The sequence below is a fragment of the Dermochelys coriacea genome, chromosome 3 (genome assembly GCF_009764565.3).
Source record: "Dermochelys coriacea isolate rDerCor1 chromosome 3, rDerCor1.pri.v4, whole genome shotgun sequence".
Taxonomy (NCBI): Eukaryota; Metazoa; Chordata; order Testudines; family Dermochelyidae; genus Dermochelys; species Dermochelys coriacea.
In genome coordinates this window covers 728940-753557 of record NC_050070.1, presented here as the reverse complement: position 1 = coordinate 753557, position 24618 = coordinate 728940, and the positions used below count along the sequence as shown (strand labels likewise).

The following is a 24618-nucleotide window of genomic DNA, read 5'->3' as shown; positions in this document are numbered from 1 at the left end:
GCTCCCGGCTGGCTGGAACTGCGCTGGGTTCACCTGCTCGGCGTGCTTTGGCTCCAGGTGTGCTAGTGGCCTCCCACAATAAGGTTTGGTCACTTCGCTCCCGTTGTCTCTGCCAGCGTCTCCACTCGTGCTGATTCCAGCCAGTTCTTGTTAGAGGAGCTGCTCTCACCCAGGCAGCATCCCTGATGCTTGGCCATGCCTTGTTCCTTTTTGCACTCAGTACGCATAGAGCAGGGTACCCTGGGTAAACTGAGGCACACCTGTCCTAAAAATATTAGCAAAAGCTCCGCTGTGCACCATGCCTCGTTCCCTTTTACACTCAGCCCTGGTCTGCACGAGAGAATTGCTTTGGTATAACCGTGTTGTGAATAAGCCACGCCCCGAGCAACGGAGTGAGGCTGTGTAGACAGCACTGTGTTGGCGTGGAGTTGAGTTGTCTTCACCAGACACGCTGTAAATCTGCAGTGTAGACCTGTCCCCAGTGTGCTTAGTGAGCAGGGTAAACTGAGCCACATGCATAGAGCATAAAATCTCACCAAAAAGTCCCTTGTCTTGGGCCCCTGGGCCCGACACTGCTGCGCAGCATGGAGAACGAGAGCCTGGCCTAGCTATCTGAAAAGCCCTGGACCTCACAGGTTAGGGCAGGGCCTGAGGGGCTGGAGTGTGGCAATGCCCTGCCCGTGCCTCCCCCCTTAGCGGCACCCTCTCCCAGGTGTGTGGCTAGACCCCCTGCCACACACACACACACACACCTGCTCTTGTTCTCATTGTATGAAGCCTGTGTGTGCCTCAGTTTCCCCTGTGTGAGGCACTGTTACCCAGCAGGTGGGAAGGTCTGGGGGCTCTGGGGCAGGTGAAGACACAAGTGTGGACAGCGCCTCGTGGCCTGGGCCCTTAGGTCCCATCTCCATGCAGCTCTTGAGAAGAGAAGGGCAGATCCACGGCCGGGACATGAACACCTGGCAACCAGCAACCCAGAGAGACGTGGATTCCCTGCCTATCTGCAGGGGGCTGAGCCCCATCCCCCAGCTCGGGAGCAAAGGCCTGGGGGTGGAGGGGGCTAAGTGTGGGCTGTGGGGAGCAGTCGGGGGCACCCTGGGAGTCTGACAAAGGAGATCGGACAGACGGGGGGACAGAGCTTGAACCCCGGGGGTCGCTGCAGCTGGGCTGGGCGCCGGCTGCCCGCAACGGACTCTGCTGGAACGGGCCCGGTCTCAGGAGGTGGTGAGGCCGCATGGCTCACGCTGTGGGAAGTGAGACACCCTGGGGGGGCTGGCCCAAGGAAGGGCTCCTCCCTGAGCGTTCCAGAGCCCCGACCCTGTGGGTCTGTGACAATGTTGGTGGCCTGGGGAGAGCAATCAGAGCAGCAGCCGGGTTAGTCTGTATGCGTAAAAAGAACAGGAGGACTTGGGGCCCCTTAGAGACTAACACATTTATTTGAGCATTGGATGAATCCGATGAAGTGAGCTGTAGCTCACGAAAGCTTATGCTCAAATAAATATTAGTCTCTAAGGGGCCCCAAGTCCTCCTGTTCTTCCTGGGGAGAGCAGTGACTGGGCTGGGGTCACTCCACAGGGCTAGGAGTGGAGCCCTGCTCCCCCGAATGCCAGTCCAGTCTGTGGTCTGCTGGGCTCGCCGTGCCCCAGCCCTGGTGCGTGCCAGGGACCCGCTGACACCGTGTGCTCCGTCTCTCTAGTTACTGGGATTCTTCCTATGACGATGACGTCATGGAGCAGCGAGTGGGGCTGAACTTGTTGTATGCGCAGGTGAGTGTCCGCGTGGGCCCAGCCCAGCCTGGCTGCTCTGGCAGAGCTGCCAGGGGCACCGAGCCTGCCAGGCCCTCAGGCCCCTTGTCTGTGCTGCGGGGCCCGGCCCCACACAGGCTGCCCCTCATGGCCTCTGCTCCTTTGCAGACCGTGTCAGACATAGAACGCGGCTGGATCCTCGTCACCCAGGAGCAGCACCGGCAGCTCAAGTCCCTGCAGGAGAAGGTCTCCAAGAAGGAGGTGGGTGAGTGGAGCGTGCCGGGAAGGGAGCTGGGTTCACGCTGGCACCAGGGGTCTCAAGTAGGGTCTGAGGGGAGAGGCGGAGCTGGCTCAGGGTCTGTGGCCACTGGGCCCACTCCTTCACTTCCTGCACTGGGAGGAGTCTGGAGGTTCCCGCACCCCCTTGCCGGGAACAGCTGGGCAGAGGTGCTCCAGGCTGGTGGCAGTGAAGGTCCTTGGGCCCGGGTGAGGGGTGAGCCTGGCACTGAACCCGTACCCGGCTCTGCCTGCAGTTCATCCGCCTGGCGCAGACCCTGAAGTACTACGGCTATCTCAAGTTCGAGCCCTGCGTCACCGACTTCCCCGAGAAGGGCTGCCAGGTCATCGTCAGCGCCGGCAACAGTGAGCTGAACTTCCAGGTGCGGCTGCCCAGCGAGCAGATCAAAGAGGGCAGCTTCAAGGTGACGCGCATGCGGTGCTGGCGGGTCACGTCCTCGGTGAGTGCCCCTCGCCCGCCGTGGCTCGGGTCGCGCCCTCCCACAGAGCTGGGGGGTACCAGTCAGTCCATCTGGCTCACCCACAGTACCAGCCAGGCCCCTTGTCCGCCTGCCCCCCACAGCTCAGGTCGCACCCTCCTGTGTGGGATGCTGTGAGGGAGAGGTGGGGAGGTCTTGGAGGGGGGATGTGGGTGACTGGGGGTGGGGTCTGTGTGTGGAGGAGTCTGGGGGGGACTGGTCTTGGAGGGGGGACTGGGGGTGGGGTCTGTGGCTGTTTCCTGCTACGGCAGAAAGGCTACCTGAAGAGCTGGGCGCAGCCTCCCTCGGCCCCCCACCCCGGTGGCCCTGGGACTCAGGCTGGGAGACAAGGGCCCGGCTGGTGCCCCACTGGCAGGAGTGGGCAGGGACAGCCCCGGCCTCACCCTCCTCTTCCTCAGGTTCCCACAAGCAGCGGGCAGCCAGGGAGCAGCCTGGGGAAAGCGGAGGTGAAGCTGGAGCTGGCCTTCGAGTACCTGATGAGCAAGGACCGGCTGCAGTGGGTGACCATCACCAGCCCCCAGGTAAGGCCAGCTGCCAGCCTGCCCCAGGCTTCGCGCAGTGCTGCTCCCAGAGCTCTGTGGCTGGGGGGGCTGCAGGCTGGGCTGTGCTCTGCGGGAGATGGGGGGCCTGCTCGGGGCTGGCTGTGACGGGCGCTGTCTCCCCCAGGCCATCATGCTGAGCATCTGCCTGCAGTCCATGGTGGATGAGCTGATGGTGAAGAAGTCTGGCGGCAGCATCCGCAAGGTGAGGGGGCGGCTAGGCAGGAGGTGAACTTGTCCCTCTTGCATTGCTGCTGCCCCAGCCCCCCTCGGGATCCCCCGCCTGGCGAGGGGCTGTCCACCCGCCTCTGGGGCCTGTGTGGCCACCCAGCTGTCCCCCGCCCCTTGCTGAGCTGCTCTCGTCTGCTTTCCCCCAGATGTTCCGCAGGCGAGCCAACGGGGCCCTGCGGCGCTCAGACAGCCAGCAAGCTGTGAAATCCCCGCCCCTGCTGGTAAGTGCAGCCCCCCGCCCCCACCCTCCCTGCCCTGCGTGCTCACTCTGACCCATGTCCCTCTCTGCAGGACTCGCCCGATGCCAGCAGGGAGCCCCTGCTCAAACTCTCAGTGAGTAACTCACCACCTCGTGGGGGGTCGCGCAGCGCGGGTGGGCGGGCGCATGGGTCTAACCTGCCCTCCCTCCCTCCCTGCAGAGCAAGCTCACCTCCGTCAGCCTGCGGGGCATCAGCCACTCCGGCTCCACCAGCGACCTGGGCACCAACAACTTCCACGGCAACTATGCCTTCGAGGGGATCGGCGATGAGGACCTGTAGCCAGCTCCGGCCCCCCACGGCCACTGCGGCTCTGGGGAACGTCCCATGTGCCTCTGCTGGGTCACCATCTGCCTGCCCTGCCCCACTTCAGCCCCCTCCACCTGCCATTGCCTTGGGGGGAACCACCTCCCAGCTGCTGCCACCACCTTCTTGAGGGTGGCCCCTGCCCAGACTCAGCCCACGGAGCCCATTTCACAGGGGGACTAACGCTCCCCTGCACGTGGCGAGAGCAAAGGTTGCACACAGCCCCCATCAGGATGTGGGCCGGTCCAGCGCCATGAGGCAGCTGCCCCACCCCTGCAGGAGGGCTCAGCGGCCTGGGGCCAGGACTGGCCCGTAGCTTGCACTTAGAGCCAGTCTGAGGGCTGGCTGCCTGGGAGGGCAGGGGGAGGCAGCGCAGAGGCCTGGGGCTGTTCCCATGGCGACAGACGCCTCCTGGCCTTCATAAATGCCAAATTAGCAGATAGTCTTTGCACAAAGAAGAATGGACGAAGTTCAGCATTGGCTGCAGGCTGGTGCTGTGCCTGCCGCTTCTAACCCGCTCATAGACGCCTGCATAATCACCTAGGCTTGTAACCTGTAGCGCCCTGCTGTTCGCTGGGGACTGGAGCATTAATGGACATTAACCAATGTTTACACACTGCAGTGATTAAAGCGGATCATGATTGGTAACTGGTGTGTGGCTGTGGAGTGAGTTGGTGGCTCCATTGATACTGGCCTTGCCCTGGCTGTGGGGCTGGGACGTGTGTGGGGAGGGAAGCAGCCCAGAGAGGCCATAACTCCAGCTGGGCCCCGGCACCCCTCTTTGGCTGTCCCCAGGGAGGCTAAGCACTGCCATGCCTCCCTTTGAGCAACCCCCTGTAGGTCCAGGCCCTGGATGGCTCTTACCCCAAGTCAGGCCTGAGAGCCAGAGCCCCAGCAGGAGCAGGGTGCACAGGCCAGCGCTCCTGTGCCCTGCCCTGGGTGCTGTGAGGGCCAGGCACCCAGCAGGCCCAGAGAAGCTTGAGGCCATGTGACATCAGCACTTACATGGCATCGCACTCAGGCAGAATCGGTGGCAGTGTCGGGATGGGTGCTGGAGCGTGGGGCTCAGTATAGCTCACAACCCCCTGGGTGTGGCCAGCTACCCCAAAGAGTGAGGCCGGCTACCCAAACTGACTTTAATGCTGTTATACATAATATAAATTACACAGCCTTGAGACGCACCCTGGGTCGGTGGGCCAGGCCAGCCTCCCCACACCCCTCCCTCCCTGCTATACCCGAGGATGCTGGAGGGAAGGGGCCACACTTGGTGGTCACTGACAGGCTGCCTTGCGGGCTGGTGGCAGCAGCTAAGCTGTGCCCCGGAGTGCTCGGCCTCCTAGCCCCTGAACCCCCATTGCCAAGGTGGGGCTGGCCCAGGCAGAACGGCTGTGTATGAGCAGGGGGTCTATTCCCTCCCCCAGATAGCAGCTACGCACAGCTCCCTGCCTTCATGGGGCACTGCTGGGTCTGAGTCCCACGTGACAGCCCTCTAGTGACTACTGGGAGCTCAGACTAGACGAGGTTGCAGCCCCAGCTGCACCACGGCTGGGCAGCGGTTGTCCTGGCACTGCAGGAAGCAGAGGTGCAGCTGGGCACAGTTCGGGTGTGGAGCTTCCTGGCCCTAGCCCAGGTTACTGGGCAGCAATCGGTCTGAGTTCCTGCTTCCCACCCCTGAGGCCAGGCCCAGCCTGCATGGGGGGGGGAGGGAGAGGGGGAATCTGCAGCACTGCTGGGCCCTGCCCCCATGGCTGGCCAGCCCCCCACCCAGCACTACAGCCCCCTAAGGCCAGGCACTTGCTCCTCGCCATGTCCCCTAGGAAAGGACAGGCCCAGGAAGGCCATGCACCCAGGCTGTTGTGCCGGCAGGGGCCACCCGGCCCAAACCTCGTTCCAAGGAGCAGCATTTTAGCCCCTGGCCATGCTCCTGCTCTGGGCCAGGCCCAGGTCCTAGGGCAGGGAGGCAGCCGGGGGCGGCGGGGCCAGCCGGGGCTTGGCGCTCTGGGGGCTGGCCCAGCCCTCGGCAGCAGGGCCGTGGATCTTCTGGTGGCGCTTGTAGTTGTCCCAGTGGCCGGTGGTGTAGGGGCAGTGGCGGCAGCGGAAGGGCTTCTCGCCCGTGTGGCGCAGCATGTGGCGCTTGAGGTTCATGCTCTGGTTGCAGCGGTAGCTGCAGAGGCCGCAGTGGAAGGGCTTGTCGCCGGAGTGGATGCGGCCGTGCCGCTTGAGGTTGGCCAGGTTGCCACAGGCGTAGTCGCAGAGCTGGCACTTGTAGGGTCGCTCGCCCGTGTGCACGCGCTGGTGCCGCTTCAGGTTGTCCAGGTGGGCAGAGGCGTAGGGACAGAGGGGGCAGGTGAAGGGCTTCTCGCCACTGTGCGTCTTCATGTGGCGGGCCAGGTGGTTGGGGTAGTGTGTGGCGAAGGGGCACAGGCTGCAGGAGAAGCCCTTGGGGCCGGCCTCGGGGGGACTGTCACTCAGCACGGCCAGGCTGCAGCGGCTGCAGATCTGCTCGACCAGGCTCTCGTCCTGCACCAAGCCGTCGTCCAGCACCAGCCCGCACATGCGGCAGGTGAAGGGGAAGAGCAGCTCCGGCAAGGCGTCTGCCTCATCGGTCCGCAGGCGGGCGCAGCCGGGCAGGAGGGGGCTGCCCGCACCGCTCGCGCGCAGGCTCAGCTCTGGCAGCAGCGGCTCTGCAGGACGGGCAGAGAGGGCAGCTGTGAGATGGGGGGGTGGGGACCTCCTCCCCCCCCGCCATGTCCAGCCCCCTCCTCCCTTCCCCATGCACTGAGCTTCCCCAGTCACCCCTAGAACAAATCAAGTGGGAGAAGGGCAGCCCCCCGCTTCCAATGCTCCTCCCTCAATCCAATCCGAGCAGGGGGGGAGCTCCCTGCTCCCCCAGCTGCTGGCCACGGAAATCACTAAGGTTGCTCTGGGGACAAAGGCATTGCACACATCTCCTCCCCAGAGCGACTGCCAGGTGGGGTAGGAGTGGGCCCCGCAGGGGAACTGCCCCGGCTGCTTGACGGAGGGTTTGGGGCTCAGCGGGTGGGGAGCGAGCTGGGCTCCCAGGCCAGGTCAGCGGAGCGAGACCTGAGACAACTCCGCTCCCCCCACTGCCACAGAGCCTCTGGCTGCCCCTGGAGGCTAGTGACCACGCCAGTTCCTGGATGGGCTGGACTAGGGCTTCTCCTGCCGGGGCCCTGCAGCCCTACCCTGGACTGCCTGCTCCGGCCCACGTGATGAGCGGCTCCTGCCCCCTACCTTGGGCCGTGTCCTGGCAGCAGGGCCCCTCCTCCGCCTGGCGATGGCGCAGCATGTGGCGCTTGAGGTTGCGGCTCTGGTTGCAGCGGTAGTCGCAGGCGCTGCACTGGAAGGGCTTATCCTGGCTGTGGATGCGCTCGTGGCGCCGCAGGTTGCCCAGGCTGCTGCACGCGAAGCTGCAGGCCTGGCAGCGGTGGGGCCTCTCGCCCGTGTGCGTGCGCTGGTGCCGTGTCAGGTTCACCAGCTGGGCCGAGGCATAATCACAGTGCGGGCACTTGAAGGGCTTCTCGCCGTTGTGGGTCTTCATGTGGCGCTTGAGGTGGCTGGAGTAGTGGGAGGTGAAGGGGCAGAGCTGGCAGGAGTAGAGCACACGCTGGCCCTCGGCCCCTGCACACTGGGGGCAGCTCTGCCCCAAGCGCGCGGCCAGTTGCAGGCCACACTGAGGGCAAGGCGAGGCTGGGGGGCCAGGCTCCCTCCCCTCCTCGGGGTCACTCTCCACGCGCAGCTGGCGGTAGCAGGCGTCGTCGCTCAACGAGTAGGCCGGGATGGTGATCTTCCCCACCAGGGAGTCCACTGCAAATGCCGCAGGGAGAGGGGAGCAGTCAGCCCAGAGGCCCCACAGGACCCAACAGCCACCCACAAGCCCCCCCCCCCCCCCCGGGCTGGACACAAGAACGGCCAGGCCGGGCCAGCCCCATGGGCCAGCCAGCCCAGTGTCCTGTCTTCTGACAGCAGCCGGTGCCAGATGCTTCAGAGGGAATGAACAGAACAGCCATTTTCACGTGAGCCAGACCCTGTCATCGGTCCCAGCATTTGACAGCCAGAGGCTAGGTTACACCTAGAGTGTGGGGTTGTGTCCTGACCACATTGGCTAATAGCCATTGATGGACCTGTGCCCCAGGAACTTATTTCATTCTTTTTACCCGCTTATAGTCTTGGCCGTCCCAACATCCCCAGGTTGACTGTGTCGTATGAAGAAATACTTCCTTGTGTTTGTTTTAAACCTGCTGCCTGTTCATTTTATTGGTGAGCCCTAGTTCTTGTGTTATGAGAAGGCAAAAGTAACTCTTCCTTATTTACTTTCTCCACACCTGTTGTGCTTTCATAGACCTCAATCAGATCCCCCCTTAGTCGCCTCTTTTCCAAGCTGAAAAGTCCCAGTCTTGTTAATCTTTCCTCATGCAGCAGCCATTCCAGACCCCTCATCATTTTTGTTGCTCTTTTCTGTACCTTTTCCAATATCTCTCTTTTGAGATGGGGTGACCACATCTGCATGCAATATTCAAGCTATGGGCATACCAGGGATTTATATAGAGGCAACATGATATTTTCTGTCTTATCTGTCCCTTTCCTAAGGGTTCCTACGTTCTGTTTGCCGTTTTGACTGCTGCTGCACATTGAGGGGATGTTTTCAGAGAACAAGCCACACTGACGCCAAGATCTCTTTCTTGAGTGGTAACAGTTAATTCAGACCCCATCATTGTATATGAAGAGTTGGGATTATGTTTTCCAATGTGCATTACTTTGCAGTGATTGACATTGAATTTCACCTGCCATTTTGCTGCCCAGTCACCCAGTTTTGTGAGAGCCTTGTGTAGCTCTTCGCAATCTGCTTTGGACATTACCACCTCAGTGTTTACACCTTTTCCCCCCACATCCTTTATGAATGTGTTGAATGGCACTGGCCCTACTGCAGAAGCCCCCTCCTACCCATTCATGAGCCCTTCCCCTTGGGGCAGGGCCCACCCACCAGGCCACAGGGGCATTTGCACAGGACACCCCAGCAGACACCAGTTCCCAACAGATGGGCCTGCCAGTGCAGGGCCCCCCACTCTGTGCAACTGCACTGGTTCCCTCTACACCTGCTAGCCAGCGCTCTAAGAGGCCATTAAACCAGCATGAGAGCTGGCAAGGGGGCTAGCTGTACCTGCACTGATCGCCCACACAGCAGGGTCACCCCATGCCACAGCACAGCCAAAGCCAGGCAGCTGAGCTGAGAGAACCGTCCCTGCAATGCCCCAGCTGGACAGATGGCAGTCAGGGGCAATGCCAATGGGCTAAATGCTGTCCTGCTGGCAGCCTGGGCCAAGGGCGCTCCAGGCTTGCATCCAGTGGCCACCAGAGCAAGAGCCAGATGGAGACAGCTGCCCTCCAGGCCCTGAGAGAGGCTGGAGCAGCCCATGGACAGACACTGGGCCAGCAAGCTTTGCAGCAGTGGGCTCACAGAAATGGCATCATCCTAGACAGCACTGCTGCTCTAACAAAGCCGAACCCCATGCTGCCTTCTCACCACCTGCCCCCCTCTCCACAGCTTCCTGAATGGGGCCTCGCTGCTTGTCCAGAAAATGGATGAAACCCCAGGACCATCCCCTCACAGATGCAGAGGTTTCCTCTCTGTTTTCTTCCTCACTCCAGTGCCCCCACCCAGTCTCCTGCTCTGCCTTGTGCTCGCTCTCATCCTCTTCCTCTCCTCAGACTCCAGCCAGAACCAGCTTGCTTTAGTATCTCCCCACTTAAAAACCCACTCGCTTCTCCAACAACCACCACCCCAGCATCGTTTCCCCCTTCATCAGTAAGCTCACAGACTACACAGTGCTAGGGCGAAGCTGGTGGCTGGGGTATATATAGGTACCAGTGACATAGGGAAGGATAGGAGAGAAGTCCTGGAGGCTGCTAGGTTCGAGATTGGAGTCCAGGACTCCATAGGAGCCATTCTCTGAGATGTTTCCAGTTCCACACACAGGGCCAGGTAGAAAGGCAGAATTGCAGGGTCTCAATGTGTGGATAAGACCATGGTGTAGGGGTTTAGGGTTATTAGGAACTGGGGAACCTTTCGGGGAAAAAGGAGCCGATACAGGCAGGATGGGCTCTACCTAAACCAAAATGGAACCAGAGTACTGGCATGTCAAATTAAAAAGGTCATAGAGGTCTAAAGGTCTAAACTAAGGGCTGGGAGAAAGCCAAGAGATGCAGAGGAGCACGTGATTCAGACAGGGACATCCCTTAGGAGAGGATTTATTAATAGGGATTCTCTATGTCCTAGTAAAGGGGAGAGGACAGAAGCTGATAAAGTGCAGGCAGGAGTCAAACAAGAAAGTCCCATTCAATGACATCACAACAAGGCAGACAACTAAATATTGACAAATTTTGTAAGTGCTTGTTTACAAATGCAAGAAGTCTAAATAGTAAGATGGGTGAACCTGACTGCCTGGTATTAAAGGAGGCTGTTGATATAATTGGAAACACGGAAACTTGGTAGACTGCTGATAAACAATGCAACACAGTAATTCCTATATATTTTGTACCCTATAATTGAAAAAGCATAGAGTAAAAAAATCTTAAAATAACTCAAACTGTATCACAGAATCTCTATGGCTAGAAATTCCATGTGTGAACAACAAGAGTGTAGCAGTAGGGATATACTACTGACCACCTGACCAGGACGACGACGACAGAGATTGGAAATGCTCAGGGCAATTAGAGACTATAAAAATAGAAAACGCAGTAATGGGCAACTTCAACTATCCCCTTGTTGACTGAGAACAGGTCACTTCAGGATGGGATGCAAAGAGAACATTTCTAGACACCAGTAATAACCGCTGCTTGGAGCGGCCCATCCTGGAACCCCGGGGGGAGAGGCAAATCTTGACTTAGGGCTGCTTTATAGAACGCTGTAAATCGATCTAACTTATGCTAGTCCTGTTGTGTAAATTACATAACTCAAGTCAACATCACTTCGGTCGACGTACAGGGGTGTCTACACTGTGCTGTGTCGATGAGAGATGCTCTTCCATTGACATGGCTTCTGCCTCTTGGGGAGGAGGAGTGCACACCTTGAGAGGAGAGTGCTCTCCCATTGACTTAGCATGTCTTCACCAGACCCGCTAAATCGACTCCACTGCCTCACTCGCAGCAGTGCCGATGGAGCCGGTAGTGTAGACATGGCCTTTCTCCTACGTGGCACTCAGGGTCTGGTCCAAGCAGTGAGTATAGCTGAATCGTTCACTAATAGCGAATGCAATATAATTAAATGCAACATCCTTGTCGGGGGGAAATACGAAAGAAGCCCACCACAGTAGCATTTAACTCCAAAAAGGGGAACTACACAAAACCAAGGAGGCTAGTTAAGTGGAAAATAAAAGGAGCAGTCACAAGAGTGAAATGCCTGCATGGAAACATTTTACCACCACCATGACAGAGGCTCAAAGCATATGTATTCCCTTCCCCCCCCCCCACACCTCCAAAGAAGGAAACTAAGTCAACCAAAAGAATGCCATCATTGCTAAACAGAGCAAAAGCGGCAATCAGAGACAAAGAGACACCCCTTAAATATTGTAAGTCAGATCTTACTGAGGAAAGCAGAAAGGATAAACTCTGGCAAGTCATGTAAAGTTTAATTAGGCAGGTAAAAAAATATGAAGAGCAACTAGCAAAAGACTAAAAAAAAACAGCAAAAAAGTACGTACATCATCAGCAGGAGGCCCATCAGACAAGCAGTGTAGCCACTGGACAATTGAGGTGCTAATGGAGCACTCAAAGATGACAAGGGTATTGTGGACAAGTTACATGAATTCTTTGCATCAGTCTTCACTGCAGATCACCTGAGGGAAATTCCCATACTTGAGTCATTCTTTTTAGGTGACAAATCTGAGGAGCTGTCCCAGATTGAGGTGTCAGTGGAGAAGATTTTGGAACAAATGGATAAATTAAAGAGGAACAAGTCACCAGGACCAGATAGGATCCACCCAAGAATTCTGAAGGAACTCACATATGAAATTGAAGAACTAACTGTGGTATGTAACCTGTTGCTTAACTCTGTCTCTGCACCAGATGACTGGAGGGTAGTTAATATGATGCCACTTTTTTTAAAAAGGCTCCAGAGGCGATCCTGGCAATTACAGACGCCTGACTTCAGTAACAGGCAAATGGATTGAAACTATAGGAAAGAACGGAATTATCAGACACAGAGGAACACGACATATTGGAGGAAGAGTCAACCTTTGTTTTTGTAAAGGGAAATCATGCCTCAACAATTAGAATTCTCTGAGGGGATCAACAAACATGTGGACAAGGGGGAGCCAGTGGATATAGTGTACTTGGACTTTCAGAAAGCCGTTGACAAGATCCTTCAACAATGCTCTTAAGAAAACGTGGGATTAGATTAGGGGGTTAGATTAGATGACTCTTGCAGTCCTTTCTATCCCGATGATTCTGTAATTCTACAATAAGAGGGAAGGTCCTTTCATGGATCAGTAACTGGTTACAAAACAGGAAACAAGAGGCAAGAATGGTCAATTTTGACAGTAGAGAAAGGTAAACAGCAGGGTCCCACAGGGATTTGTACTGGGACCAGGGCTGTTCAACATATTTGTAAATGATATGAAAAAAGGGGTAAACGGTACAAAATGACTCCAGATAGTTAAGTCCAAAGCAGACTGTGAGGAGTTCCAAAGGGATTTTACAAAACTGGGTGACTGGGCAACAAAATGTCAGATGAAATTCAGTGTTGATAAATACAAAGTAATGCACACTGGAAACAAATCTGAACTCTACATACACAAGGATGGGGACTAAATCAGCTGTTACCACTCAAGAAAGATCTTGAGGGCATTGTGGACAGTTCTCTGAAAATATCTACTGAATGTGCAGCAGCAGCCAAAAAAGCAGACAGAATGGTAGGAACAAAAAGGAAAGGGGGAGACAATTGGCCAATAAATATCATAATGCCACTGTATAAATCCACGGTACGGCCATACCTTGAACACTGCGAGCAGTTCTGGTCGCCCCATCTCAAAAAAAAAAATTATACACACACACCCACACACACTGCAATTTGAAAAAGTAGATAAAAAGGCAGAAAAAATTATTAGGGGTATGGAATAGCTTCCACATGAGGAGATAGACTGACTTTTCAGCTTGGAAAAGAGAAGAGTAAGGGGGGTATGACTGAGGTCTATAAAATCACAACGGTGTGAAGAAAGTAAACTCTTCCTTATTCACTTTCTCAAAACACAAGAACAGGGGGTCACCAAATGAAATGAACAGGCAGCAGGTTTAAAACAAACCCAAGGAAGTATTTCTTCACACCACACACAGTTAACCTGTGGAACTCATTGCCAGGGGATGTTGTGAGGGCCAAAAGCATAACTGGGTTCATAAAAGAGTTAGCTAAGTTCACAAAGAAAAGGTCCATTAATGGCTATTAGCCAAAATAGTCAAGGATGAAACTGCATGCTCCAGGTGTCCTACTCCTGGAAGAATTCTGTACCACTGTGCATGTGCAGAATGACCTAGACAACTTAGAGGATTGGGCCAAAACAAATCTGATGAGGTTCAACAAGGACAAGTGCAGAGTCCTGCACTTAGAAAGGAAGAATCCCAGGCACTGCTACAGGCTGGGGACCAACTAGCTAAGCAGCAGTTCTGCAGAAAAGGACCAGGGGTTATGGTGGACGAGAAGCTGGAGATGAGTCAGCAGCGTGCCCTTGTCGCCAAGAAGGCTAACGGCATATTGGGCTGCATTAGTAGGAGCATTGCCAGCAGATTGAGAGAACTGATCATCCCCCTCTGTTCAGCACTGGTGAGGCCACATTTGGAGTATTGCGTCCAGTTTTGGGCCCCACACTACAGAAAGAAAGTGGACAAATTATAGAGTCCAGCGGAGGGCAATGAAAATGATTAGGGGGCTGGGGCACATGATTTATGAGGAGCAGCTGAGGGAACTGAGCTTATTTAGTCTGCGGAAGAGAAAAGAGTGAGGGGAGATTTGATAGCTGCTTTCAACTACCTGAAGGGGGGTTCCAAAGAGGATGGAGCTCGGCTGTTCTCAGTGGTAGCAGATGATAGAACAAGGAGCAATGGTCTCAAGTTGCCATGGGGGAGGTCTAGGTTGGATATTAGGAAACACTATTTCACTAGGAGAGTGGTGAAGCACTGGAATGGGTTACCTAGGGAGATGGTGGAATCTCCTTCCTTTGAGGCTTTTAAGGTCAGGCTTGACAAAGCCCTGGCTGGGATGATTTAGTTGGGGTTGGTCCTATTTTGAGCAGGGGGTTGGACTAGATGACCTCCTGAGGTCCCTTCCAACCCTAATCTTCTATGATTTATGTCCCCTGCAGATTCCTCAAGTCTCCCCCCACCCCCAAAAACAGATTCAGAAGAGGAGGTGCTGCAGTTTCACCTTTTGCCCACCAGGGGGTGCTGTGGCACTGTGCTGGCTCCAGGCTGGAGCAACTAGCTGCAGAGAGGGAGGGGGCAGCGGCTGCCTTCTTATAGCCCTCTGCCTGCGGAGCCAGGTGGGGAGACAGGATGTGGGGGGGACGACCAGAGTGGGGCACATGAGCCAGTGAAGTGACAGCATTGAGCCAGGGACAGAATGGGAGTGGGGGTGCAGGGACACCTGGGGATGGGGGGAAGGAGATGACTGAGCAGGGGTGCAGTGACACCTGGGGACTGGGGCAGATGTGCCTGACTGAATGGGAGAGGCTAGGGGTCAGCCAGGGTCTGCATGGGGAAGCTCCCTAACTCCCGAATAACATCCCCCACCCTGCCAAAAAACAACCCTGTTCCATACTTCTCCCACCCACACCCAACAACCCTCCAGGTTCACTCCCAGGCTCCTGCCCAGCAATTACTTCCCTCTCCCTCAGCTCTTCCTTTACCCGACTCCCCCCAGCCTTTGCACTGCTTCTGAGGGGTGCGGGAAATACAGTTCTGTGTTGTAGTTTAAATGAATTATTATTCAAAGGTCTGTATTAATACACCTAGTAAGGAATTTATTTGTCAAAAAACATTTCCTGAATCTTTTGTGTTGTCAGTATTGTTACAGACATATTTGCTGACAGGTATTTTGAAATAAATTACCAAAATAATTGAAACTGGTGTGGTTATATTGTGTTATTTTGACAAATAAAATATGCACAATTTTGAAATATTGCACGCAGAATTTTTAATTTTTTGTCACAGAATTCCACCAGGAGTAGTGTCCCTAACCCTTTGACTGGGACTGGATGATGGGATAGATCGCTCGATAACTGCTCTGTTCTGTTCATTCCCTCCTGAGCATCTGTCACTGGCCACTATTGCTCTGACCCAGTATGGCCGTTATGTTCACTTTCTATAATATCAGTCTGGAGTTCCTCTCCTCAACTCCATCCGAGGCCCTCTGACCTTGCTTCCATCCCTTACTCTCCACTGAAACCGTTCTTGCTGAAATCTCTGATGACCTCTCCCTAGCCAAATCTCAGAATCAGCACTCCATCCTCGCCCTCCTTGAGCTGTTAGCTGCCTTTCATACCGCTGACCATGCTCTTCTGCTTGAAGCCGTGTCTTGCCTTGGTTTCCATGTCTGTCCTCTCCTGGTTCTCCTACTGCTCCATGTGCTCATTCAGCGCATCCTTTGAGGGATCCTCTTCTCTTTCTGGGGGGGTTCCACAGGGCTCTGTGTTTGGTCCCCTTCTCTTCTCCCTGCACACCTTATCTCTGGGTCATCTCATCTGCAAACACACATTCAGCTACCATCTCCATTGTGACGGCTCACAGATCTACTGCTACTCCACACCTGTCTCCTGCCAAACTACACCTCGGCCTGTCTTGCTAACATCTCCTCATGGATGCCTAGCCATCAGATAAAGTGCAACATGGCTAAAACAGAGCTTCTTCATCTTCCCCACATCATCTGCCCTGCCACCTCCTTTCTGGATCACTGAAGACACCTCCACCATCTGGCTGTCAATCAGGCCTGTCACCTGAGCATCGTCTTCAACTCGGACCTCATTCTAGGCCCTCACTTGCAGGCTGTGTCTAAATCTTGCCGATTCTTTCTGCACAACAGCTCTCTGATCCAGCCTAATCTGTCCATCTGCCCCACTAAAACCTTCCGCCAGGCTCACATCTCAGTTACTACAACATCCTGCCCTCTGGCCTTGCAAAGGCAACCTTGTCCCACTCAGATCCATTCAGAATTCTGCTGCAAAGATCTCTGTCCTAGTCTGGCGCCCTCTGACCATGGCGCTCTGAATCCCTCCACTGGCTCCCCCTTCTCTACCACACCAAACCATCTGTGCAGAGCCTAGAAAGCGAGGACAAGCGATCTCTCTCTCACTCGCAACGGTCAAATCCTGCTGCTGATCAACCACTAGCACCCACTTGTTACATTTTAAACAAGCACCCCAGTGTTTTCTTCCTAGCTGCCTCTCACTTGGGGAGATCCCTGCAAAGTTCCACTAAACTCATTACCCTCCTTCGGCACCCGCTTTGCTCTGAGGCCTATGAAAACTCAGCCCACTGGCTATCATGCTGACCAATACAAGTTGCACTGTTCCCTTGTACCCCCACCATTGTCTGTGTCCACTAATTGTCTTAGGCCAGAGTGGGCAAACTACAGCCCGCGGGCCACATCCAGCCCACAGGACCGTCCTGCCCAACCCGAGCTCCCAGCCAGGGAGGCTAGACCCCGGCCCCTCCCTCGCTGTCTCCCCTCCCCTGGAGCCACGCCACCGTGCAGGCAGTGCAGCTTGCGCCTGCTCACCTCCCAGGCTTTCCAATAAGTCTGTCCTGCTGCTCTGAGTGGCATGGTAAGGGGGTGGGGGTTGTATAAGGGGCAGGAGGTCCTGGGAGGCAGTCGGGAATAGGGGGCAGTTGGATGTGGTGGCAGTTCGGGGGGGTGTGCAGTCAGGAGACAGGGAGCAGGGGGGGTTTGGATAGGGGTTGGGGCCCTGGGGGGGCAGGGAGGTTGGATAGGGAACAAGTGTCCTGGGAGCGGGCGGTCAGGGGACAAGGAGCGGGGGGGATAGATGGATGGGTCAGGAGTCTCAGGGGGCCTGGGGTGTGGATAGGGGTCGGGGCAGTCAGGGGACAGGGAACGGGGCGGGGGGGCCTGATGGGGGTGGGGTCCCAGGGGGGCGGTTAGGGGCAGGATGTCCCAGGAGGGGGCAGTCAAGGGACAAGGAGCAAGGGGGGTTGGATGGGTCGGGGGTTCTGAGGGGGGCGGTCAGGAAGTGGGAGGGGGTTGATAGGGGGCAGGGGCCAGGCTGTTTGGGGAGACACAGCCTTCCCTACCCGGCCCTCCGTACCGTTTCACAACCCCGACCCATTTCACAACCCTCGGGCCAAAAAGTTTGCCCACCCCTGTCTTAGGCAGCCAGCGCTTTGGGACAGGGTGTTCTGGCTGTACAGCCCCTAGCACAATAGGAGCCTGATCCATAGCTAAGCTCCTCGGCACGATGGGAACACAAATGAATAATACGAAGAGGGGCTGTCTTCAAGGACAATGCCCACCCTGGCACAGGGGTCAAAGTAGGTCGCTAAGTGATGGGGGCAGGGCAAACATACCGAGCAATTGGAATTGCTTGAGAAGCGGGGCTCACTAACCCAGCCAAATGTACAATCCTGCATCCAGGGACAGAGAGTTACAGCTCGGGGGACTATCCTGAGAGCAGAGAGTCAGAACAGGACTTGGGTATCTACTCTGACCTCTAACTGACCACGTGCTCCCAGCGGGATGCTCCATTGGAACAACTGGCTGAGGGCTGTGGTGGATTCTCCAGCCATTGACGTTTTTAGGCCAAGGCTTGGCGTAGGTCTACAAGTCCCACTCTAGCTCTTCTGAAAGTTGAGCCCAAGACAGGAATCACTGGGCGGGTTCTCTGGCCTGCATGATGCAGGAGGTCAGACAAGATGATCACAATGGTCCCTTCCAACAAGAGCGCTCTGCATCCTCTGTGACTATCCCAGAAAGAGTCCATGTGCTGCAGGGACTTACATGTGAACTGCTGTGGGTCCAGGAGCAGGGTAGAGAACAGGCCCACTCGCACAGCAGCAGAGCTCGAGGGATCTGCCCGGGGAGGCTGAGGGACAGCTCTGGTTAGAGCAGGCCCCAGTGTGACCAGCTCTGGGGAACCTGCCAAGGCTCCTGCACTGTTTAGTAGGGAGGGCCCAGCCCTTGTGCCAGTGCCACGCTGCCAAGCTCTCTTCTCACCCAGTGCACTGAGAGCCCACATAGTGCTTGGCAATGACACCTGCTGAGCCTCCTCCAGACTCCAAACCAGGAGCACAGGGCTAGCGAACACCAGGAGGAGATAGAGTTGCATGGCGGGGCGGGGCCAGTTGTCAGACGGGCATGCCGCGCAAGCCCTATCAGCACACCCAGCTGAGCACACGACCCAGCCTCTGCGCCACTAACCCCCAGAAACCTTTGTAGCATCATTGCACGTTGCCCCCAGAGACCTTGGAGCGCTCTGCAGAGGTCAGGGCCGCTATCCGGTCCGCAGATAGGAGCAAGGAGGCACAGAGTGCGGAACTTGCCACAGGTCAGTGACAGAGGCAGGAAGACATCCTGGCTGCCAGCCCAGGACCCCAGCCACAGCGACACTGCCTCTTATGGCCACCTGCCTAAATGACGTCTCTGCATCGATCTTCATTGCTGGGGTAATGAATTGCTGATTGGAGCTCAGAGATTGAAGGCCATTGCAACCATCAAGTGTGACCATTTGTAGAACAAGCCATAGACCCTCTTCCAGAGACTCCTGCATCAAGCACAGAACTGCTGGCTGAGCCAGAGCAGATCTTCAAAAAACAAGAGTGTCCAATCTTCTAACTTGTCCCAGGGCTGGAGAAACATCTGCACCTTATTTCCAAGCTGAATTTTTCCAGTTTCAGCTCCCAGCCACTGGCTCTTCTCCTGCCTTTGTCTGCCAGACTGAAGAGCCATCTGCTAGGAGAATCTTTTCCCCAGGGAGGTGCTTTTAGATCATGCTTTAGTCTTCACTTTCCCTTGGTTGAGCTAAATAAACTGAGCTTCTTCAGTCTCTCGCTGCAAAGCAGGCTTTCCAGATCTCAAATCATTCTTGTGGCTCTTCACTGAACTCCTTCCAATTCATCAATATCTTGTTTGCAGTGTGGGCGCAGCATCGAGTGATGGTTTCACTAATGCCACATACAGAGATAATATCACCTGCCGGCTCACACATCCAAGGATCACATTAGCCTCTTCACTACAGAGTGGCCCTGGGAGCCAACGTTCAGCTGGCCCACAAGTCATTTCCTGAGTCCCTGCTTTCCGGGAAGCTCTTCTGGCTCGTGAGCAGGATAATGCTCTGTACTAGTAGATAGACAACCTTGCATTGGGCGGTGTTAGAGACAGATGATGTTGAAATGACACCTGTTGCTGCAGGATCCCACTGATGCCTGGCAGGGCCCTGCGAGGATGCCAGGACCAGGGAGTTCCGCTTGGTGCATAGACATGACTTCATTTAAAACATACATTACAAATGCGTAGCTGGGAGGTGCAGCTTTGAGAAGCCAGGAATCCATCTATCATCTAAGGGTTTTTTACGGCCATTCATCGCACCAGCCGAGCATCTTCCACACCAGCTCAACAGCTCCAGCTGCACTCTCAGGGATTCTCTTTTCAGGGCCAGGACTCTGCTTGGGGCAGGTCTGGGGGAGTTAGGCGCGGGTGGGAAGAGAGAAGGGTGTTCCACCTGTGGGTGACAGGCTTTCTGAGAGAGGAAGGCTTGGCAGCATTTCCTAGATGACTGAAGGTCACATTCCCCTGATCTCTTCTGGAATTTTGTTCATTAGCCAGGTCCCCTCTGCTGCAACTGCTCTGCCATGCTGTTTCTGCACTCTGATCTGCACTGGCCCAGAAGAGCACAGCTCTTGGGGTGGTTCATAGATAAATTTGGTCTGTGATGTGCCTAGGGCTTGATCCATTGAAAGTACAGAACTGGAACTGCCTGGACACCTGACTGCCCCCGAGCGCATGCATTACAGGAGTCTGCAGCTACAGAAGCATGTGCTGTTTTACCAAGGGACTGTGTCTCATTCAGTGCACAGAATGAATGGACAGGGAATGAGGCAGCTGTTCAATATTTCTGTTTATCCTCCTAATTCAGCACATGAGCCACGGCCTCATTTACTGCACACCATCCAGACAGGGAATGACTGACCGCTCCTGGGCTTTTGTGTGTTACTTATCCCCAGAGTTTTGGAGCCCAGTAAGCATTCCTTCACCCCCCATTTTACAGACAGGGATCCAGGTCACAGGCAGGCTCCTGGCTGATCTGTGCTGGGTTTGCTGCACTGACATAGCTGTGTGGCCAACCCTGGTCAGCACAGGAGCGCAGCACATACACCGAAGGTCACTGCTCACAGCCCCAGGGCGGGAAGGGAATCCAGATCTTTGGGGTCTGTCCCATCCAGGCTGCCTCCGCCAGCACACTCCTGGCTCTGCCACGGGACTTGCAGCAGCCTCAGACCCATTTTCCCACAGCTCTGCCTGGTGAACTTGCCACGGCCCTGCAGCGACAGGTAGCACGTGACACCATCCCTAGTTATTGGCCATCGCAACCCATGTGCATGAAGGGTACCCAGGCGACCGTAGCGCTCTCATATCTTGACTTCGTCCATGTGCTCTCGCAGGTTCTCTCTCTCTCGACTTCCCTGTGCTTTTTACAGTGAGGAACAAAGCCCCTACCAGAAGCCAGGCAGCTCGGCTCCCCACCCAACCTGTTTCATAAGGAAGGAAGTAGCCTGCTCCTGGGCCCTGCCTCGCTCGGAAGGCACCATCACAGACCCCTGCCTTTCCTCCGCACCGAGCTCAGCGGTTGTGCACTTGTCCCACAGGAACCCAGGCCGCCTCCGAGAGAGTGGAACCCCCCACCACATGACAGTACAAGAGCCCAGAGCGAGGGGTCAGACACACCCCATCCACCTCTCACCCGACCTAGGCAAGCGTCAGCCCTGCCTCCACACGGGTCCCAGGGTCGCAGCTAATTAGGCACCTGGGCAGCACGATGGCAGATAAAAGTCAATGTAGCCAAGGGTGGGTGAGGCACATGCCCTGCCTGGCGAACTTGCCACGGCCCTGCAGCGACAGGTAGCACATGACACCATCCCTAGTTATGGGCCATCGCAACCCATGTGCATGAAGGGTATCCACGTGACCGTAGCACACTCATATCTTGACTTCATCCATGTGCTCTCGCGGTCTCTCTCTCTCGACTTCCCTGTGCCTCCCCACCCAGACACACGGGGACACATGTAGGAGTGCCGAGTCCTGTGGGTACTGCTCCCTTATGGCCCCAGGGGGCTCTGGGGACAGAACTTCACAACTCCCGCTCCCCCAGAAGCCCTAGCAGCAGCCGTTGGGCACCACAGAGGCTCCACATCCTGCTTGGGATGGAGGTGACTGCAGGGAGGGGCCTGTGCCAGGTCCCCAGGACCAACTTCCTCCCCAAAACCCCGGGCACAGGGCCAACTCACTCCCACCTTTCCTCCCTCAACCAGCAACAACAGCTGCTGCCTGGACTACCAGCCTCTCAGTGCCTAGCAGAGAGAGCAGGCCAGCTGGCTGGCAAGCTACTCCCTCCTCCTAGTGCAGGCCCTGCACTGGGGTCTAGCGGAGACCTGGTCTCACCCCGCTCCAATGAAACAGCCTCCCCCTTCACTGCAGGCCTACAGGGTCCCTCTGGAAAACACACGCAGCCCATAGACAAACCTTCTGAGTCTTTCTCAAAGCCCATGATCCTGTCGCTGCTGTCCTCAAACTCCAGGTCCTGGCCCAGCAGCAGGTCACTCTGCAGCACCAGGCCCCCTCCTGGCGTCTCCTCGAGAGTGTCTTCTGTGTCCACTGCAACACACGGAGCGCCAGCCAGTTACTGCTGGGGCACAAGGAAATGCGCTATCACAGGCTGAGGACTTGAGTGCCCAGCTCTCCTCTTTGCCGTCGCGCAACCATGGGAGGCATGGGAAATGGACATTACTGCTAGCGTCTTGGAGCCAGGGCTGGTCCCAGGCAGCTGGGCCCAGCCACATGGGGAGCCGTGGCTTCGGCAGTGGCTCCAGGGAGAGTCCTCCACATGCTACCAGCTGCATGTGAAGTGCCCTCCAAGCCTCCCATCCTACAGCATGGAGAAAAAGGTGAAACCCTCAGTCCCAATGCCCCTGCTCAGGCTGCCTTCAGCGTCATGGATCAGAGCTCCCATGGCATGTAGGGGAACTAGGCAAAACAAGGGAAGACTGGGGCAGCAGAGTGAAACAAATGCAGACACCTCCCTTTCCCCATGCAGCAGGGACTTCTCACCCGGTTCCTGCGTGAAGAGAAAGTTATACCCGAGGGGACTGGAGAAGCACTGACAGCCGGTAGAGGAGCCAGCCGCCCAGCCAGGCCTGCAGAGTGGAGCTCACCAATGCCCTCAGGTCACTCTGCAGGGCAGAAGCACTTCAAGTAAAAGGTCCAGGCACACCCCTGCACTCAGGCAGCCAGTGACAGCTAAGGGCCTAGCCAGCACCATGACCACCTACACACAACTAGCATTGCTGGTCCCAACAGGGTGGGGAACTTGGCAAGCTCTGTCCCCACATCCCAAAACCTAACACCTCTGCAGACAAGCCACAACGCTGCCAGGAGACACAGGTGACCAGATTAGGTTTCTCTGAGCCAGGGAGTTGCCAGTGTAGTCCAGGGGACGCTGAGCACAGCTGGGTGGTGGGAGAGAGAGTGTGCTGGCTTGTGTGAGCCCCGGGATGTGCAGCTTTCGCCCCACTGCACGGCAACTGGACTATCTGCAGTCCTGACCTGGCCCAATGTCTGCGGCCCCTGAGCCACGCCAGCTTTCCAGCCTTCACCCTCTCGCTCCCTTGGTGCTGCTGGGGAACTGAAACCCAAAGCGACTGGCCCAGGGCCACACAGGGAACCCATGGCAGAGCGCAGACTGGCTCCCAGGACAGCACCCTGCCCATGCAAGTTATTCCACCAAAGCCCATTGGTGCTCAGGTCAGATCTTGGGTTCTGCCATTCCACACACCCTTTCCTGCTCGTCCCCCTGCCATGTGGAGGCCTTCAGGAGAGGAGCCTGGAGCCATCTGCCTTGTACATTTTACTGGGAGGGGAGGAAGAACAGCTTCCCCGCTGGCTGCACCCCACCTGCTAAGAACGGGAAGAAATCGGAGACTCTGATGCCCGAAAGGAACCGCTCACACAGCTCCTCTGCCAGGGCTGGGGAGCTGCCCACCTATTCCCCCCCCTCATCCCTCCCCCCGCTATCCCCCAAGGGCTCTATCCCAGGCTATGGCTGCACCATGAGCTAAGACTGAGATTCCCTTGCTCAGGCTCTCAGTGAGCTAGTGAGAGTATAAATAGCCGTGTGGCCGCAGCAGTATGGCCTGGCTGTGCCAAGTCCATGCCCAACAGTTTCAGCTGTACCTCTGCGGCCGCTACCCATGCTCCTGCAGCTAGGCTGTGGCCTATACTCATGCTAACTTGCTGAGAGCTGGAGCGAGTACACGTACAGGATCAGGGGAATCATTGCCACAGCCTCCTCAGAAGGGAGTGGGGACGTCCCTAAGGGGAGACCAAGAGGGTCTCCTCTTCCGAGAAGAGAGCTGGCCAAGGCCCAGCGTAAGGGAAATGGACAGGACTGAAAGCTGAATGCGTGAGGGTCTGGGCATTGCCTCCGCTTAGATGGGGGTCCGTCTCCCAGTGCCCTACTGCTATGGACACACGGCACCTCTGGGCAACATGGGAAGGGGATCCTTGGGGTCCGCTGCAGCACCTGGCGCCTCGTGTCCCGGCCCCCCCTCGGACCAGCAGCACTGCGCTTGGCTAACGCAGGTTACAGCCGGGGGCACCGACACACCCTCCAGGGTTGCTCTGATGCCGCCTCACCTCAGCGCACCCCCCGGGAGAAGCCTCCGCTGGGTTCCCGGGACCCAGGCTGGGTCAGACCAATGGTCCAGCCCGCCCGGCGCCCGGCCCAAGGGAACGGACAGAGCCGGGCAATGACCAAGCCAGCCACCCCCTGCCAGCCACGGATGAACCCCAAGAGCTGCGTGCTGCTCCCCACGCCTCCTCCCCGGGGGGGTCCCCGCGCCTCCCCCGCCCCACGCCGGGGGCTCCCCCTCCAAGCCCTTGCAGACCCAGACCCCGACCCACCTTTCACGGGCTGCGGGTGTCGCTGCTTCCGGCGGGGCATCGTGTCCGGCTCCAGCCCGCCGCGTGCCCCGCCCCCGGCTCCGCCGCGCCGCCCCCGCCGCTCATGGGCCCCCCGGCTCGGAGCGGCCGGTAGCTCCGGCCCCACTTCCGCTTCCGGCCGCGGGGGACGCTGGGAGCCGCGGGGCCCTTCGGGGAAACGGCGGCCGCTGTGACGTCATCGGCGCGCCCACAGCCCGGGGCGGAAGCGAGGGGAGCGGGGCGGGGCCGGGGGGGTTACCGGAGGGGGGGGAGCGGGGCCGAGTGGGGGGTTTACTGGCGGGGGGGGGGGAGCGGGGCAGAAGCGAGGGGAGCGGGGCGGGGCCGGGGGGGTTACCGGAGGGGGGGGAGCGGGGCCGAGTGGGGGGTTTACTGGCGGGGGGGGGGAGCGGGGCAGAAGCGAGGGGAGGGGGGCGGGGCCGGGGGGGTTACCGGAGGGGGGGAGCGGGGCCGAGTGGGGGGTTTACTGGCGGGGGGGGGAGCGGGGCAGAAGCGAGGGGAGCGGGGCGGGGCCGGGGGGGGGTTACCGGAGGGGGG

At 57.2% G+C, this 24618-nt stretch overlaps 2 protein-coding genes across 7 annotated transcripts in view; one reads left to right on the top strand and one right to left on the bottom strand.

Moving 5' to 3' along the window:
- Positions 1 to 4502, top strand: part of SNX17 (sorting nexin 17) — a 28212-nt gene extending 23710 nt beyond the window's left edge. For 3 of the 4 annotated variants that reach the window (XM_043509925.1, XM_043509924.1, XM_038394692.2), the window contains exons 8-15: positions 1697 to 1766; positions 1914 to 2006; positions 2279 to 2482; positions 2920 to 3042; positions 3188 to 3265; positions 3438 to 3512; positions 3583 to 3624; positions 3711 to 4502. In XM_043509925.1, the coding sequence (XP_043365860.1) occupies positions 1697 to 1766; positions 1914 to 2006; positions 2279 to 2482; positions 2920 to 3042; positions 3188 to 3265; positions 3438 to 3512; positions 3583 to 3624; positions 3711 to 3830 (805 nt within the window). In that variant the 3' untranslated portion in view covers positions 3831 to 4502. The remainder of the gene's footprint in view (positions 1 to 1696; positions 1767 to 1913; positions 2007 to 2278; positions 2483 to 2919; positions 3043 to 3187; positions 3266 to 3437; positions 3513 to 3582; positions 3625 to 3710) is intronic. The other variant, XM_043509926.1, reaches the window with a different exon arrangement.
- Positions 4503 to 5390: 888 nt separating this feature from the next.
- Positions 5391 to 24206, bottom strand: ZNF513 (zinc finger protein 513). 3 transcript variants are annotated; one of them, XM_038394685.2, is made up of 4 exons: positions 24046 to 24206; positions 21610 to 21741; positions 7110 to 7682; positions 5391 to 6538 (listed from the first exon to the last, which is right to left on the bottom strand). In XM_038394685.2, exons 1-4 carry the CDS (start codon positions 24083 to 24085, stop codon positions 5802 to 5804), a joined length of 1482 nt encoding a protein of 493 aa, XP_038250613.1. In that variant the 5' UTR covers positions 24086 to 24206; the 3' UTR covers positions 5391 to 5801. The 3 variants fall into 3 exon arrangements, with proteins under 3 accessions (XP_038250613.1, XP_043365858.1, XP_038250619.1); XM_043509923.1 differs by having other exon boundaries at positions 21610 to 21772; positions 24046 to 24183; XM_038394691.2 differs by having other exon boundaries at positions 21610 to 21769; positions 24046 to 24183.
- Between the last annotated feature and the right edge of the window lie 412 nt (positions 24207 to 24618).